The 18,758-nt window shown below is 40.6% G+C and overlaps 1 protein-coding gene across 1 annotated transcript in view; it reads right to left on the bottom strand.

Annotated features, from left to right (window-relative positions):
* Positions 1-18,457, bottom strand: part of srrm4 (serine/arginine repetitive matrix 4) — a 66,103-nt gene extending 47,646 nt beyond the window's left edge. Inside the window, exon 1 of the mRNA XM_006803877.3 lies at positions 17,616-18,457. Coding sequence (XP_006803940.2) covers positions 17,616-17,815 — 200 coding nt within the window. The 5' untranslated portion in view covers positions 17,816-18,457. The remainder of the gene's footprint in view (positions 1-17,615) is intronic.
* Between the last annotated feature and the right edge of the window lie 301 nt (positions 18,458-18,758).

Genomic DNA, 18,758 nt, shown 5'->3' with positions numbered 1-18,758 from the left:
GCTGAGGACAAAAGGCACTGGTGCATCGCCCTGGTCGGATCAAAGGCAAATCATTAATTCGTGGCTTCTCGTTGTAGTCAGATCTGGTGTTTTATTGCAACTAGATTTCTTTAAACTGTCTTCAGACTCAAAGAGAGTGCTGAGACAAAGCAATTCTATTTCTCCTGCAAGGGCACCGCTGAGCCCAAGTTTAAATTGAATGCCCCAAAATAACTGTTTAATTATGTGGCTATCTGAGAGGCTTTCATGTTTTCCAAATGAATCAGGGGGAGTGTGATAACCGATTCTTTCATCGATGTAAAACTGGAAAAAAAAAATGTCTCTCAGCTTCTATCAAAAGTGATAGGAAGCCACTGAAATGAGCTCTTGTGCCAGAGACATTAATTATATTTCTTATAATTAGGTAGACTATCCTCACATCACCCCGATCTGTGCCAGATAAATTTAATTATTGGGCAAATTCTACTCTACTTGCTCTGTCCATATTTTTACAAGGCAGTTCTTCTGAGGATAATGGATGTCTTCGTTTATATTGGTTTACTTTCAAGGTGTTTTCAAAGGCAAATTTCCATCACAGCAGGCAATGAATCTGTTTGTGCTGGAGAGATTTCATCTGAATGTCGATAATGACCAGTTCTTTTTGAAGACCCGTTTAAAGTAAGGGAACCGAAAATGGATCAACAAGGGGCATATTTTAGCTTTAGTGACCATGATTACATATAAAAAAATATTTTGTTAAATAATATTCAAATATTGAAAGCTCTCCAAGATGCTTCTCAGTTACTTAACCTATACTTGAAATGTGTTTGTCATCAGATAACTGAGATTACGAGTGTATGGGAACTGTAGTTTTCCATGTATTTTGCACAAACTACTACAGGAAATGAATTTATATTTTTATTTGTATACACAAAGGAGTAGATATTTGATTCTTAGGGGTACAGCTAACAAATCGTTAACTTAAAACATAATGGTGAGCCCTACGGTGGAACAGATGGGGATCACCAAAGTAATTAGGACTAACTATCTGACAATTACAAATGCACAAGATTTCGCATGATTTTAGAGAGTCTTTATTCAGAGCAATGTTTGTATGATTAAAATCACACCAGCATTGCCCAAACACATTTAATTAGATGCAATGTGAGTAACAAACATTGAACAGACAGTGAAAACAGCAAAAAGATAAAAACTGTGTTTTAGTCAGAAGGTTATTTCCTTCTGCAGAAATTGTTCTGGGCCCTCCCTGGCCTTGTATGTGCATAGATGGTAACCCTGAGGCATGGAGAGCAGCAGCAAACCCCCCTGTACAGAATGAAGCACGAGGCAACGGCAACACAAAGGACATTGATTAAGTTAGTGGAAAAAGAGCAGCTGAAGTGGAGGTGGTTTGCAAAGCAGCATGCAGAAATATAGCAAGAGCAGCTGCACCGCTACAGCTTAAATAGCATGTCCTATACACAAGATTGGCCAAAAAGATATGCAGACTGGTATCGGCTGAGCTATCTGCTGACGTGGGCTGGCACTGCAATGAGCTGATCTACCAAGATCTCCCAAACTAATGTTAGGCTCACTTTTAAGATTTCCATTAATTATCCTGCAAAGTACCATCTCATCAAATCTTAAATCTACTCAAACAAACTGAGTCACTGACTGAATGAGTCAGCATTGCATTTGCTAAATGGCATCTGCAAAGTAATTTCTGCACTCATGGTATCCAGAGCCACAGATTCCCTTACACTGACCACATTTAACAAATGTCCAATGACTGAGCATTTAACAAGGCTATTACTAAACTTAATTAAGGAAATAAATGAGCCATTCCCAAGAACCCGAGTGACTCAAATACCAATCTCATGGTGTCTGGGTAGTTTGCTGATGTCATGTAAAAATAATAACTTTCCCGAGTTATCTTCTATGGTCTGAAAATAGAAAGTTGCACGACTGACTCACCATTTGCTGAAATCATTTCAAATTGAAAGATCATTCAGTTGACGTGTGAACGAGAAAGCCAGATGAGATCTCTCTTTGTTTATGCTTGTTTTTTTGTTTGTTTTTAACTTTGCGTTGTCATTTGAAGAAATGATTAGAAGATGATGTTTTTATTCCAGAAAACAAAACTGAACTATTAAATAGTCTAAAAAAAGACGAAGGTATCCATCTATCTTTTCATCTTCCTATTCCTTTGTGAAAGACGAAGATTTTGACTCCACTCTCTTGCATGTGTCTCTTACTTCGGGAACAGCGACAAACCTGTCAGCTCCATTTGTCCTAATCAGTTCTCAGTAAGATGAGCTGGTTACTGCAATGTCAGTCAGAATAACACTCACAATAGGAAGTAGCACACTGGCAAGATAGGTTTTTGAACAAGCCCCCTCTGCACGACTTTCTACTCAGCTTCACTGTCACTCTTTGACCTTGTTACTGACCTTGACATGGTTTCTACTGCTCTGAATCAGCCTCTTGCTTTAGTATTCCTGATCTATACTTGTTCAATATGTCATTAGAGACTGTGTGCCTCTGAAATCTGCCTTGAATCTCTATAGAGCAGCTTCACACAGTGCAGTGTAAAACATGCCATGAGAGCTAAAAGCCAAATGTACACTGTAACTAGCCTAGTTTTAATTTAAAACAAACAAACAAACAAACAAAAACAGCAGCAATTCTGAATATTTGGTATATTTGATGGCTCCAGTTATTTCATTTGACGGCCTCGCTCCTTTTGAAGAGATAAACACATTTAAAAAATATAATAATTACAAGTAGAAAGCTAAAGGCTGACACTTGTGTAAATTTGAAGCATAGTAGTATTTTTTTTTTATTAACTGTAGATGTCTTGATGCATGCTCAATCATCCAGGTAAGTACATATCCAAAAGTTGATTCTGTTCATCTGAACGTAGCGTTTTCAGTGGGAGAAATGTTTCATCACCCATCCAAGTGACTTCTTCAGTCTCCACTGACTGCAGGTTTCCTCAAGCTTATAAACAGTACATTTGCATAATGACTGAAACCAGCACCACTGAAGGAACAATGTGCTGGGAGGTACTGTTTATAAGATTGGGGAAACAGTCAGCTGAAACTGAAGAAGTCACTTGGATGAGTGACGAAACGTTTCTCCCACTGAAAACGTTACGTCCAGATGAACAGAATCAACTTTTGGATATTAACCGATGATTCTGTAGCTATTGCTAATTTAACTCTGTAAAAACTTATCGTAGACAGGTGAATGGCACCCCTACCATGACCAGTTAACTTTATGATTGCTTGCTTTCTGTTAAAAAGCTCTTAAGTTTGACCCATACAGTCCTATGTAGAGGCAACTCTCCTTTGTTGGGTACTCTGACAGTGGAGGAAGGTTAAGTTAAGAAAAGGTTAAGATAACGGATAATGCGGATAATTCTCATACCTCCCATCTGTGACAGTGCTAACCTCTGAAGGGTGCTTCATTGTCTGTGACACTGTGTCCTTACACTACATTAAAATCTTCCCTAGAGGAGCAATAACTGCACTAATGACTAGCTGTTATACACTGGGAGTGTCTTAAAATCGGGAAACACTGCTATTGATCAACAATCCGGGCAATGCTGACATAAAATACAGTCATTTTACTGCTTAAAGGTGTTAAAAAATAAATTACTACTTAAAAAGAAAGCACGCAGCACAAATGAATCCTAGCTAATCGGCACAAAAATGCTACAATTCAAGACTACCATGTTTTAAAAAAAATATTATTAGTATTTTGTTATTATGGCTATATATTGAACAGTTCAATAGCATAATGAGGCTAAAGGGCTGAGAATAATAACCTGGAATCATGAGAGGTTTAGTTGTATCTTATCTTAAGGCAGACGTATTTGCTGTTTGAAAAGGTCGTTTCTTTGACTGACATGTGCAAAAGCAGCTAAAAACCAGCATTTCAGATGTGATGCAACTTCACAGGAACGTTTCTGAAAATGATCTACATATAAAGCAACCCTGTCTTTCACCTCGCTGGGAAGTTTCATAGTTTTTAAACCTCTTGTCATTTTTCAAGTCATGGGGCGACACCAAAGGTGAGAGCAAGGCCGTGTGAAGGAAATAATGCGGCGAGCCAATTAATTCCCGCGCTACCATCTCTGATTGCATTTGTGACATCAACACTGCTGCAGTTTGCACCCTTAACCCTGCATCAGTTATGCAAATGGTGGCAATTTCACATGACTGGCAGACCATCTTACTGAAATGAGGATGGGCAAGCAGCAAAAATGAAAAATGGAGGAGGAGGCTGAGACATGGGAGCCACTCAGCCTTGAAATGATTTAAGTGATGAGGAGTTGACTTTGATAAGTTTGCATTTTAATAATGAATACAATGACTGCTTCGGGGCTCCAGTTACAAAGAAGTTGCGCACTCGGCACAAAAAGAAAAAGACCAACGACGCCGATGGTCAGTCCATGTGAGACGAACCTTGAGTTTGTTTCTGAATGCCTTTTGTGTGAATCTGTGTAGACCTACAGTAAATAAGAGACTCCTGGGACGTTTTTAACACCAGAGTTAAAATTGCTTCTAGAGTAAAAGGGAGCTGTTATCCAGGATTTTTTAGATTTTCCAAAATGGCAACTCTGACGTATGCATACATATTTAATGAGGCTTTTGCTTCAGTGCGATTTTAGAGAGAGAGCGATTTCTGCCTACCGTCATTATGAGTGATTGCACTACCTAATGGCATGTTCCAGTTGGATGTGGTAATAATCTGTCTACCCCTGAAGCACCACTGATGTTATTATGATCAGCTGTTGTATATTCAGAACCTGTCACATTATATCATTTAGACTGAGGCTCTTGGAGTTCTGCTAAAACTGACAATTTTTTCATTATTGATCACCTTGGCCTGTGTCTGCAAATAATGTTTAAAAAAGGGATAGAGTTGCAGTAATATTCACAGACAAATGTATTTTATTGTATTTTGTATTTTTTTCTTTGACGGGATATATTTGAGAAGCTGCAAAAAACAAATTGTTCATTTTAAAATAGTTTCCAGTTGATCAACTAATCAGTTGATTGACTAAATGCCTGAGCTGTGGTTTAGGGTTTGCTAATATCAGAGTATATTTAGAAAAAAACACTTCATTTCCTTTCAGGTAACTTTTGGCAGTAGTGAGACTTCAACAAGAATTCTCTGGTATACTGGTGTGCATCCATGCACATCACTTATGAATTATTTGATTAATACTAAGACGGTTTCTGGTCACACGTTTTTAGCCAGTGGTGCAACTTTTTAAAAGAAAGATGTAAATAAAATACCAAAATCAGATCTGGACCTGGTGTCCACACATATGGACATCACATTTTGGTTTGTTTAGACCAAAATATTACATTTTGCTCTACAAGGGCCTGATATCCACTTACGAGGACGTTATACTGCCACTGTTCTATCCAAATTAGGTAAAAAATAAAATAAAATAAATCTGGTAATTCTTTGTTTTTACATTCATCAGATCCCAATCAGCCCAGATAACAAAGAGAAATTAAAAATGCATGCCATGAAAGAGTTTGGGTCTTACGAGGTTTATGCATTTCCATCATAAAAGATCATAAATTAAATGACTAACCACTTCAAAAATAATACACCATCTGCATGGATCTATAATATGTAGACCTTGTGAGCAAGCAGTTTGTGACAAACAATAGAGAGAACACTAAATACCAAATTATCACAGGATATTGCAGTCACCAGGAATTCATTGTTTTCCATTTCAACTCCACTGAGTAATTACGTATTAAAAAAAAACTGCACATGACAATAGCACTTTCACATATATTGCATTAGTAAGCCTTTGCTCACTTACACTGCATCTGTTTTTGTTTCTCTTTATTCTGTTTGCTGCGGGCAAAGTGATTAGCAGTTAAAGTTGAAAGTTGACTCATACCTTTTACATGTCCTGGGAAATCTCTGGTTTGTGAAGATCTAATAGGCTGTAATGAGCAAGCCGTCCCTCTCTCAGTACCACACTCATTGGTAATGAATTGCTCAAAGGAATAGGTCATCTCTTACTGTCTGTAAGATTTACTACTGTCCATTTCAACTTGAGCCAGTAGAGGACAAAGGAGCATTTCACCCCCCCCCTCTCTCATCGTCTATTATGAGTTTATTCAATGCTGTACATTATGTGCCTACATATAATTCAATTCCCTTTGGCCACAACTCAAGAAAGGATTTCTATTCATGGGCTGGAATATGATATTCAGTAAAATGTAATAACCTTTGCTGCTCCAGTGTCCTGAAATGGACAATCTCAAAATGTCACTCACAGAGTCTGCACTTTTATTTCCTTCCTTCTCGCAGTCTTTCTTTTGTCCTTCCCTTTCCTCCTTTTTTTCTGTTCCACCAGAAAGTCATTACATCCTTGCTTCACGCTACTGTTATATTGATTTCTATCACCTTTATTATTACAAATAATAACCATTTCTCCTTTTCATTTCTCATTTTACCCCCTTGCCTCGCTCCATCTTTCTTTCTTTTACAAACAAGTCAATTACACAAAGTGGCTGCATTCAGTGACTCTCCACGGCATGTGCTTTTCACATAATGCCGTATACGTTTCGGTAATTTAAGAAACTAGAAGTTAATTTTTGCCCTATACAGCATGATTTGCTTTGACGCTGTTGTGTACTTGCTCCTCAATGTCAACAAAGGATACGCGCGGCCCATCACGAGCATCTTCTTTGAAAGCCTTTGAAACAAAGCTCAAAGTAAGTTGAGTCAAAACTTTTTCTGTTTTTGTTACCACCTCAAATAGATTCAAGAGGCCAGAACATCACTGGGCCATAGATAAAGATAAGGAACATCTAATTAACTTATTAACTTTTTGTTCTTAAAAAAAAGAGCAAAAAGCAAAAATACAAACAAAATAAAAACACATGTGATCAGACTGAAAAATAATTTGCTTTTTTAAAGGAGAATTTACGGATTTTGCATTTCAGACATTTTTGTGCATTGCTTATGATTTCCCGCCTTTATGTTTCCTTCTGCTACATTTACTCTTGCAGAGCCTGCACTCGGCAAACTGACAAAATCACAAGCACATACTCCAACACACATCTTGTGAACAAGCGACACAATTTACTATGTTAATGGACTTAAATGCCATGAGTCTTTCTAAATGTCAGTGCACTCGATTTTAACATAAAGTAAGTGCGGCAGGTGCAGAATGGATCCATATTACTCCAGCTCAGTGTATTCTGTGCTCGCAAGCAGTCAAATTTCTAATGAGCAAGACAGAAACTTTCAGATTTGTTTTTTTCTCTGTTATCATTATGGAATTAAATCAATTCAGGCATAAAAACTTGGGCTCAAACAAAATCAGTTCCCCCTTCTGTGCTGTTGGAGCAGAAAATTTCCCTTTACAGCATGACAGATTACAGTCTTGCCTTATGTTTTACCGATGCTTATTGAACTTCTACATCTTTGCATAGCCTTAATGAAATATCTATTGTCGTCGTTTTGTCAGCTCTGAGAGTGGGAAAGTAGGCTCTTGCAATTACTTCAGAAGATGAGTACGAACATTTTGTGTGGCTTCTGTTGCATCTTATCATTCATTCGGATCCACTAAATTTTAACTTAACTCTACCTTTTTTTTAGTATTTAGCACCATCTATCCATTCGCTTCCGCTTATCCTTTTTTAGGGTCACGGGGGGCGCTGGAGCCTATCCCAGCTGTCATAGGGCGAGAGGCGGGGTACACCCTGGACAGGTCGCCAGTCTGTCGCAGGGCCAACACACAGGGACAGACAACCATTCGCACTCACATTCACACCTAGTGGCAATTTGGATTATCAATTAACCAATTAACCTATCCCCACAAGCTGCATGTCTTTGGATGGTGGGAGGAAGCCAGAGTACCCGGAGGGAACCCACGCAAACACGGGGAGAACATGCAAACTCCACACAGAAAGACCCCGGCCTGATGGTGGAATTGAACTCAGGACCTTCTTGCTGTGCGGCAACAGTGCTAACCACCGTGCCACCGATTTATTTATTTAGCACCATTTACAAGTAAAATGCACTCTTGAATGTTTTATTATTGGAATAAAGATTCAAAATCTTTTCCTCAACAAGTATAAACATGCAGGCATAACTACCCAAAAAAAATCTATTCTAAGTATTCATAATTAAAGAGTACTTCTGTGTCTTGTGTTGTTAAGTTTCTTTTGGCTGCCCCCCTGACTCCCAGAGATTTGTGTCTCCTGTGACTCTTAAACCAGGGATCTTGTATGTTGGTGATGAACAGATTTAAATTAAATATGTAATTTAAAAATACATGCTCTATGTCATTTACTGGCGAACCAGTCATTTTAGCACAAAAAAACCACTTGAACTTTGCCTTTCTAACTAAACATTTATTCCCTGAAAAACTAGAAAAACAATTCTCGACTGCATCAAATCACAATCATAAAAATGCACAATTCAGGATATGACACAGTAGCCAGCAGCTACAGGAGGGAGGGGTGTGGGTGGCATTTTCCAAGCAGAGGAGTTGCCACAGTGGGCGAACTGTGATCCCTAAGTGGAAAATTTCACAGCATCTCTGAGATGATGTAAAGGGTTAACACTCGGCTCTTTGCTTTCATCTTAAAAATGATGCTGTTGCTGTTCAGCTTTGAAGGACTTATCATGTCACTCCCCCTCCTCCCCGTGTTATATGTCAACCTCAATATTTTCTCTCATTATATACCTACAAGTGTTTTCCATCATGTGTGTGGGCACCTGGACATGCGAGTATATTTTTTGGAATGTTTTGTACTAATGAGGAAAGAATATATAAACACAAGTGGAAGTCCGATCAGAAATACATTTTTACTTTCTCAAGGTTTAAAGCAACTGTTAAGGTGCCGCCAAATCCTTGGCACGCCTGAACAGACCAAAGGGCCAAATCGAAACTAAATAGTCCTTCCTTGTGTTCACGGTCTTTATAACCGCTAGTTCAAGATTTCATAATCAATTCTTTAAAATTGAACTTCCTTGCTGAACAAACTTCCCCCATTCACATATTTATCTAAACTGTTTGCATCACTCTGTCACCGCTGCTGTTGCTCTTTTCAGTTTTATGTCATTTCTGTTCATGTTACAGCCACGTCTTTTAATATCTTTATGTTGCCTGTCAGGCATGGGGAGCAAGACAAAGAACAAGATGAAACAGCATTAATGACACCATATACTGATTCTGTTTAGGTATGTTCCTTTTCACTGCCAGGCTCCTGATGCCTTTGGGGGTTTGATGAACTCACTCACTACATATAATAATAATAAAAAGGCATGCATGCATACAGTACATGTGTGTGTGTGTGCATGGACACAGTGCCTTGAAGGGTTCTCAGTAGCTTGATCCCCTGATTCATAAACTCGAATAAACACACAGTCTTACATCATTTCATGGAGTGGGTCTATGGGGACAAAAAATGACACATTTCCTGGACTCAAATATCAAAGGGTCTTTTGAGCTCTCTATTCAAAGTGCTGCTTTCAACCTTTATCTCTATCATGCTTACACGATATTAAACATCTATCACAAGTTAGCACACGAGTCCAGCTGTAGTCAGGCACAATCGATGGGTGTGTCATTATAGCTAAACTCATTTCTCACCGCTGCGCTGTGCCTTTAAGATGCCGAGATGAGGATGAAATTTGGAAATGTCAAAGTGAGCTTTAAAAGCCAGAAATATCACCTTTGAAGTAATTGTTGAGTCATTGGCATTCATCAATAACACCTTCAGACTCCCCAGTGATATATCACAGCCATTTTTTGCTGTAGGCCAGTGAATATATGTCTCATTCGACTTTTAAGGTGGCACTGTTCTGAATGCCAGTTTTTTGGGGGCCTGTTGATAAAGTGAGCAAATTCTTTCATTCCTTCAGCTCACACTCAATCCTTCACATTTACTATTAAAACAAAATATGATCTTGAAGCTTTACATTTTTTAACTCCAGACTGTACCCCGGGAGACACTCTGAAGCTTTCAGCCCAGGCTCCCTTCCTCCAATCAGGGGAGGGGATTGCGGTGAGGAGCTCAGAGCTGAGTAACTATTCCTCGACAACAACTGAGGTGTTTTGGTGAGGTGAGGGGTGCATGACCGAAAACCTGACCTCAACCAGAATGTATCCAGCCTCAGGCCACGTCATGCCTGGAGAAGACCCTGGACAAACTGGCTGGGGAGCACTTTTGGATGGATGAATGGATAGATAGTGCAGCAGTACGTTTAAGGGATTATTTTCACTATGGATTTCTTATGGCCACTTAATGTGAAAAATTATATCAGTAAATATTCTGTATAATTCACTACCTCAAAAAAAATGCACGTGGAGGTGTATCCCTTTAAGAACTGGTGCAATTTTTTTAGATCCTTCTCACTTCGGAGCTACATATCTCATGATGCATCCAGGTCCAGAAGGAGAATTGCACAAAGTGGCAAGGGACTACAAACAGAAGTTGGCACTAATGCAGCTAGAAACTGTTTGCCAACCAACACTATACAAAAAAACAAGAACGCGGTGCTAACTACTCAGTGTTGATGTGGTACCTGTGTGGTGCAATAGCATTAGATGCTGCAGTACAAACAGGAGCTCAGTCATCAAAAATTCGGCTTGGAACTCGTTGATAAATAAATAAATAAATAAAAATGAGATGAAGTCCAAACTTCAAGCCAAGAAAATCTAGAGTAAGACATCGCAACTATACAGAACTTTGAGGACCTGTTGAATATTTCCTAGTGAATAACATTGTGGTTAAATAGCAAACAGGCTCATCTATATATCTTAGGAAGGGCAGTGAGTGACTTTTTTTTAACTTCTCTCCACCTTTAACAGTGTTTATCTTTTTTCTTTTGTTTTATTATCATCTAGTTATTGTCACTCATGGCCATAGTGGCTGCTGTTAAGCTTCAATTTTAATGGGCTTCAAAATATCCTCCTTCCTGCAACTATTCTGTAATTCTCCCTCCCTAGCCCAACTCCTGCAGGCTATTATTTTCCCACAAAAGGCAACCGCATTGACACAAATCCTTTCTGAAACATTCTGTATTCCTTGAGTGAAAATAGGATGCAATAAGGCTTTCTATATGCTTTTTTCTTTTTGGTGACCTCATCCTCATCCTCATCCTTGAAATTGGTCCACCCCAAGGATCGGGTCCCCCGACACAAACAGAGTAACATAGTGTACGCTGTTAAGTGCCAGGAGGATTGCCAGGATTTATACATCGGGGAACCAAACAACCTCTGGCGAAGCGGATGGCACAACACAGAAGAGCTACCTCGTCAGGCCAGGACTCTGCAGTCTATTTACAGTGGACAGTCTTTCAAGGATGAGGATGTACACATCCTGGACAGGGAAGAACGCTGGTTTGAGCGTGGAGTCAAGGAGGCCATTTACGTGAAAAGGGGAAGACCATCTCTGAATCGAGGAGGGGGCCTAAGGGTACATCTTTCGCCATCTTACAACGCTGTGATTGCAGCCATTCCCCAAATCTCTGTGAATGGTACTCATGGCCATTGATCAGTGGTCTTTGGTCAGTGGGTTTTGGTCAGTGGTTGTTAATCAATGGTCATGAGAATTTGCATAATTATGATTAAGCAACTGACCTCACAGCCCATCGTTCCTTCAGTGGGCTGGTTTCAGTCATTATGCAAATAGACTGTTTATAAGATTGGGGAAACCTGCAGTCAGCTGAGACTGAAGAAGTCACTTGGATGAGTGACGAAACGTTTCTCCCAGAAAACGCTACGTCCAGATGAACAGAATCAACTTTTGGAGATTTATTTTCCTGGATGATTGAGAATGCATCAAGACGGAAGTTCTGTACATTTTAGTATTTATGAAACCCTTTTTAAATTCCATTGGGCAAACTCAAAAAGGCTTGGTTTTCAAGCTACAAAAAGCTCTTCCTGAAGACCTCGTGTTTTCATGAGCTTTCTTCACCCTATTTCATAGCGAACGCAAAGCAATTCATCTGCCAGTAACACGGCCAGCACCTCCTGTCTTAAACATGAAGGTGTTATTTATTTCCAGTCCACGGTTTTGATTTTAGAGTCATATATTTAAAAATAGTTCATTACAGAACCTGAGAGACAATAAATCTATCATACATGCCTAGGGATGGGTATTGATAAGATTTTCACGATTCTGATTCCATTTTCGATTCTGTTTAACGATTCGATTCTTTATCGATTCTCTTATCGATTCTTTTTTTTTAAAAAAAGGAGAACACTAAGGTCAATTAGCTTAGATCTTTGTTTTATATCTTCTCTTTGAACAAGATAGAAATTTAGGAGTAACATGGCCTTACAAACCCAACAGTGAGATCTTAACAGATCAAGCCTATGGCTCTTCAATGGGGCGTCACAGGGTCCCCAGGAAAAAAAATTGTGAATGTAAAATAATAAAATAAATATTCTTCTGTAGCAATTACACAAGAATATCCAGTAATGTCCCTGCCTACAATTAAACACATTCACTTACCGAAAATCGGGGCATCTGCTGTGGCAAATGGGTGCAAGTCTTTTACCACAAACTTAGTCATTGCTCGGTGACATTCGTCTATCCTGGCCTGAAAGGAGACGCTAACGGTAGACTGTAGCAAGAACTGCCAGCATCTGAGCCAGCCAGACTCTGCCTGTCTCTCTCTTCATGGTCACCTAAATGCACAGTAATGGCAGGTTTTGTAATAAGGCAGATCTCGCTAACATAATATGCACTGTTAGTTGATTATTTACCTGCCGCATTAACGGGAGAGGACGTGCAAACGTTATCGCTGCTGCTGGGTTGAGATTCACGAGTCCGGAGCGGAATTAAAAACTCGACATTCATTTAAGGTCATCGCGTGTTTTGTGAGCAAATGCTTTTGCATATTCGTAGTGTTTCCTCCCTTAAATGAAATATCTACTTCGCAAGTATTGCAAGTTGCCCTGTTGTCATCCGTTCTCGTAAAGTATAACCAAACTTTTTAGCGTTTGAGCCGCCATGTTTCCTGCCAGGTAAATGACGCTCCGCAACGTGGTGACGTCATTCGGGGCGACTGCAATCGATAAGGGAATCGTTTGCAAAAATGGCAAACGATTCCAAGGAATTGAAACAGTGGGAACCGGTTCTCAACAAGAACCGGTTTTCGATACCCATCCCTATACATGCCTCTATTTATTTAAAGTTAAAACTTGAAGACTTGTAACAAATGTTCCAGCCATCTATTAAAAAGCTAAGAAAGGAGACTTTTTAGATTTGGTAACTTTTTACAGTTTTCTCACATATTTATATTTGTCATATTTTTTTCTTTTCTCCTTCTATTTGAATCGAAAGATTAAAAATCCAATTTACCAATGAACCTTTCTGCTTTTTTTTCTCAGCCCATGACGTAAAAAGAGGCAAAAAACGCGCTGGAATAGTGCATCAAGTGTGAAGCTGCAGAAGGTAGATTGGTTCAAATGGATTTTGGAGTCAGTATCAAATGGGAATCCATTTTGGTGATAAGTCCGATTCCTGCCTGGGGAGCTGGCATCATCTCCCGCTCTCTTGTCAGCATGCTTCAGCAGCCGCATCCTGTGCTCTGAGTAATATGACACAGACACAGAGAGACCGAGTTAACACACACTGAAAAGATACTAGGAGAGGCAAGGACAGAGATACTGATGCAAGGAGAGGAAGACAAGTCGGGTAAAGATACTCTGCAATGAGGAGAGCGGAAGAACAGACACAGATGTACAACGGCAGACAAACCCCTCGTCCGTCACTAAATCATGTTTGTCATTCTCACAGAGAGAAGAAGAAAGAGAGTGATGCCTCGTCCCAAGGGGAGCTGTGACTGTTACTCCTTGATGTTTTCCAGACTCTTCAGTATATTCTGTATTTATTTATGCCCACTCTCTGAGCATTATTATTCATTCTTGCCATAGCAATTTAAATCTAAGACATTTTGTTTAGCAAATTGTGCAATTCCAACAGCCAGGAGGTGGACACGCAAACATAAAAAACTCTGAGAGGCTACAAGCCGTCAGACAATCACATGCTATGAACAAACCGCCACTTAATCAAAACAATTTTGAAGAGAAAACAATGACAAACAATATAATTATAACCCGAACTGTCGCTTTATTACAGACAACAGAACGAGCCCACATACTTTAACTCTGCATGTGAACTAGACCGACGAATCTGCTGAACGAATATCAATTATTATCTTGTAAATATGCCTGTATCAATCAGGAATGCAAGAAATTACAGTGCTGGAATTACAAGCATATAAGTTTGTAAACTGCAGTCAGTTTGGTCTAATGATCATATCCAGCCACAGACCAACTTTTTGTTTTGCAGTTAGATAAGTTAGACTTATCATATTTCACCAAATCTGGAAATGCAACCTATTGACAATGAGAAAATGTGCATTTTGTTTAAGGATTTGTATTACATTTAAGTGTTAAGTGTAATAAAACTGACCAGTAATGACACATTTTCTATTTTATGTGTTTTCCAGCTTCTTAAATTCATGGTATGGTTGTGTCATGACCAATCTGAGAGGTCAAAACCCAAGGATATGTAAATGCTACTGTTTTTCTGTTACTCAGAAACTACTGTTTCAGCCTTAGATGTAGATTTCAGACCGCACCGACCCCAGTATTAATGGCATAATAAAAACAAAACAAAAAGACATTAAAGAAGCAGAAGAATTACTGAATTATTTTAAAATCCAATACTTTGAGTTGTATTCAAACTTAAACTAAAGTTTTGAGGCTGCAGTTAGCTCGCATTGCATTCTGTTTAAAGGTGTTCCTGTTATTTTGTCCGTCCTGCTGTACGTTCCCACCGGTGCTGTCAGAGTACAAGCCCCTCCAAACACCCTTTCTCTCTCTTTCTCGTTAAACCAGCATCTGCTGAGGTAAGAGGCCTGAAACCCCCAACCACACACGCATGCACACACACCCACACATACTCACACTTCACCCCCTCCCTTTCTTTGCAGTCTCTCAAGCTTGCCATCTGCCACAGAGTTGGACAAGACCCCACTAATATGGCAGCCACACGCACGCAACGCACATACACACGCATTACGAGCTTCCACCCTTATTCCAAATCCTCACAACCGCTGAAAAAAACTGCAGGGACACACATGATCGCACACGTATACACACACACTCGTGGTCACACGCTATACAACATTAAGTTAGGCATGCTGCATTTTTAATGAGAAGCCCCCACGAGCAACACAGCTTGCAGGGTCATAATGGTTTTGAGACAAACCCTACCCCACTGCATAGAGCTGGTGAACTCCTCCCCTCTTCTGTGTGACTGGCCTGGAGGAGAGGATAGAGGGAGGACAGAGGGACAACAGCGGACTCTAATTACTCCTCTGTGGCTATCTGGCTCCTCCAGCATTTTATTTCAGGAGTTACGGGAGAGAGTGAGAGAGAAAGAGGCGAACAGAGAGGAAAGACTAGGATGCCACAAACAGACAGAGGCTCGTGCCGTTTGAACATGAGGCATCACCCTGTGGCTCTCCCTCAGTCTCTTCTGTTCTTTCCATCTCTGCTTGTTGTACATAATGCCCTCTCGTACTCACTGCAATTGTTCATCAACCCTCAGTTATCCACAGTGAATAATAATGTCTCCTCTTGGAGAGAAAGAGGCAGAGGAGCAAGCCTAAGGCAATGCATTCTGATGGTCTAAGCGTTCCCCAGTCCCCCTATGCCTGGGCAAAATCAACAGTGCGGTAGGAAGGGAGCTAGGATGTCCTGCATCCATATTCTCTGGGTGTTGCATTTGTTTGTTTTGTTTTTCTCATTATTTACAATCTGTATCACCCGAGCCAAACTGTAAATATACACAGAGACAGGGCGAGAGACAAACTCTGGACAACGGGGGACGCTGCCGTTGTCTTTCACAAATAGACCCAGGCGAATTAGCAACATTATGTCTTCTCTGTGGGGACATTTGCTCTCGCCTGCCCCTGCCATGCCGCCATCATCATCACTGTCACCCGGACGGAGCCCGTGGAGGGGCAGAGCCACTTGAGGAAACCATGTTTCCTAGTGAAGCTAAAGTTGAATAGACAGCTGGGCCCCGCTCCAGAGTCTCCAGCTTTTTCAAAAAGGCTGCTCAGTTCACAGCAGCCAGCCACAATACATTTCTTTCTTTCTTTTTATGAGAGCCCATTCAGTTTGCTTCTAATTTATTTTGCCAGGTTCCCCAAATAGACTTGAATCTGTCATCTGCACCAGGCTGACTGACAGAAAAATTGTGGCTACAATTATTTGGTTAGATTGCGGAGCTGGGGCACAGCAGAACAAATGCATATTTGATCACTTTCTTATAATAAAAAAGTCTTTTTTTATCCATATCCTACAAGCCAATAAAATCTTTTATAACCAAGCCATATGCAGTATTACGGTCCTGCTGTAATAGAAGCCATTAAGGACACATTATTTGATTCACTGTGTCTTTCGCTTGCCTGTGCCAATGTAGGATGAAATGGGCCATTCTAATCCTCATTAACATAGCTAATTTCACATAAGAGAAAGTTGATAGTGGGTGTCAAAACCATTCAAAGGTCACCCAAGCAAGCTACACCATTTGACAGATAAGTATATCCATGTACCCGTGGCTCTCTGTGTGTGTGATTGTGTAAAAAGTATGTATGTTTGAACATTTATTCCATTTGTACGTGCCGTTTCAGTTGCAGCAAGGTAACCTCCTCTGATACATTTGAGAAATAGGCAAAGCAGACAGAACAGTGCCTGATAACATGGATAAAACTGTCAAAGCTAGCAGATGATGGTTGATCATGCAGACGGGAGCAAGGATGGGACAAAAACAAGAGAGCAGAGATATGCAGGAAAAGGGCATCAGACATTCATCCTCCCCTGAAGGCTTTAAGTGCTACAGCTAACCTTTGGTCGAAGGGATGAAAAGGGGGAAGAAAATGTCTAACATGTTGCTCCTTTAACGGAGGCTCTGGCACAGCACCATGTCACGGGGGGACGAAAGGACAAGTCTGACATTAAAAGCACAAAAAGTGCAGTCACGTGACCTTTAAAGGGGTCAGATAATTGAACATCAAACTCTTCAGGCCAGCTGTGTTTGGCTGCGTGACACATGTGGCTGCATACATTAGTGGAGAAAGATCATCCAGATGGCTGCTGGGTGATAAATCAATAACAAAGGCATGTTTGAGCTAGGCTCTTACACGACCCCTTTATTAGCTGATTTGCTGATGTACGGATCAAAAGAATGTCTTGGCAGGTGTAATTTTGCACACATGTTGACTACACAGCTTTTTCAGCTTTCTGTATTACACAATTATCTGTATCCTTACAACAAAAATTAATCCAGGTGCCAGGTGATTAATTAAATGTCTTTGACTTTTAGATTTTTAAGGCATGCTCTTCTAGAGGAAACTATGAACTGGCACTTCTTGTATTTAAAAAAAATATGTATATAAAATTAAAGGAAAGTGTGCATCAACTATATCAGCAATAGCTCCACTGCCATGTGCTATAAAGTTTAGGGTTAAAGAAAATTGAGAAGTTTGAGCAAGCATCCATGTAAGCTGCTGAAGTAATATTAAAGTAAATACTGTAAAGTGTAGATACTCACTCAGTCACTCTCCTACTGGCGGTGATGCTAGCCACAATGACACTCTCTGGTCTTGGGGTGGCCACAGCCTTGAAAGTCCCTTTCCAAAACTTCTCAAAGAGCTGCTTCTCTTCCAGCTGGAAGGTGGTAGTGCTTCCCTGAGATCCCAGGGACAGAGAGGCGCCACAGGGACCAAGCTGGAGTGAACGTGGGGGCTGCATTTCTGCTTCTTCGCTCCAAACTGAATCACCTTCAGTCACTCACCCGACAGTCTCCCTTCACTCTCATACAAACGTGCGCACACACGATACTGGTTGTTGCTCAGGAACTGTCCAAGTACTGAATCAAACCGAGCGGAGTGCAGCAGATGCTTTGCTCCGTCTTCTCTCCTCACAGCAGCAGGTCAATGTGTCAGCGCGTCTGTCTGCTCTTCACTCTTGAGCGGGAGCGTGCGGAGAAGGACAAAAGCTGACCCTCTCCAACTAGAGACCGGGTATTGTTCTCCCAGATGAGGAGGGGTAAGGGAGATTGTGTTTCTCTCTCCGCCTCTCCTCTTCTGTCACATCTGCTGCTCTTTGGGATGGGGTCTGGGTCGGGTTTGGAAGCCAGAGCGCTCCTTTTTTTCCCCCCTTTCGGCAGCTTCACACAAAATTAGGCATTCCTTGACAATAGATGGAGCATGCTTCAGTCGTGAGAAGTGAGAGACCTTGTGCTTTTCTTGCTGCTAGAGTGCAGCGTTTTAGTGTAGAGATAATTGTGCGCCCACGCGCGCAGGCTGAGGGTTGAGCGGGTGTCGAGGCAAGTGTTGCGGCGTGTCTGAGGGCAGGCGTATCTGTAAGTTGGAGAGTGGGTATGCCAGAGTGTGTGAGTGAAAATCGAGTGAGAAGCTCAGCTGAGAGTGGGTTGTTTTGTGTCTCTCGGCATGTGACGTCAAAATTGGGGGCTGGACACTGAGTAAAGGGGACATCCTCCGTCATCCTCTCTCACTCCCTCGCTGTGGTACTCTCACTCTTCTAAACCCTTGATTAGATTCACTTTTCATCCTCAAATATACTGGGAACATTTTTTTCTCCCTCTTTCTTTTAATCTTTCTGTCTCTCTGCTTGTATTTCTTGTCTTCTCTCCATATTTTCTTCCTTTTCCCTGTGCTTTCTATTAAATACA

Source organism: Neolamprologus brichardi, chromosome 12 (assembly GCF_056152115.1).
Source record: "Neolamprologus brichardi isolate AB-2024 chromosome 12, ASM5615211v1, whole genome shotgun sequence".
Classification (NCBI taxonomy): Eukaryota; Metazoa; Chordata; class Actinopteri; order Cichliformes; family Cichlidae; genus Neolamprologus; species Neolamprologus brichardi.
Note: the sequence above shows the minus strand (reverse complement) of the source record. Positions and strands in the feature narration are given on the sequence as shown.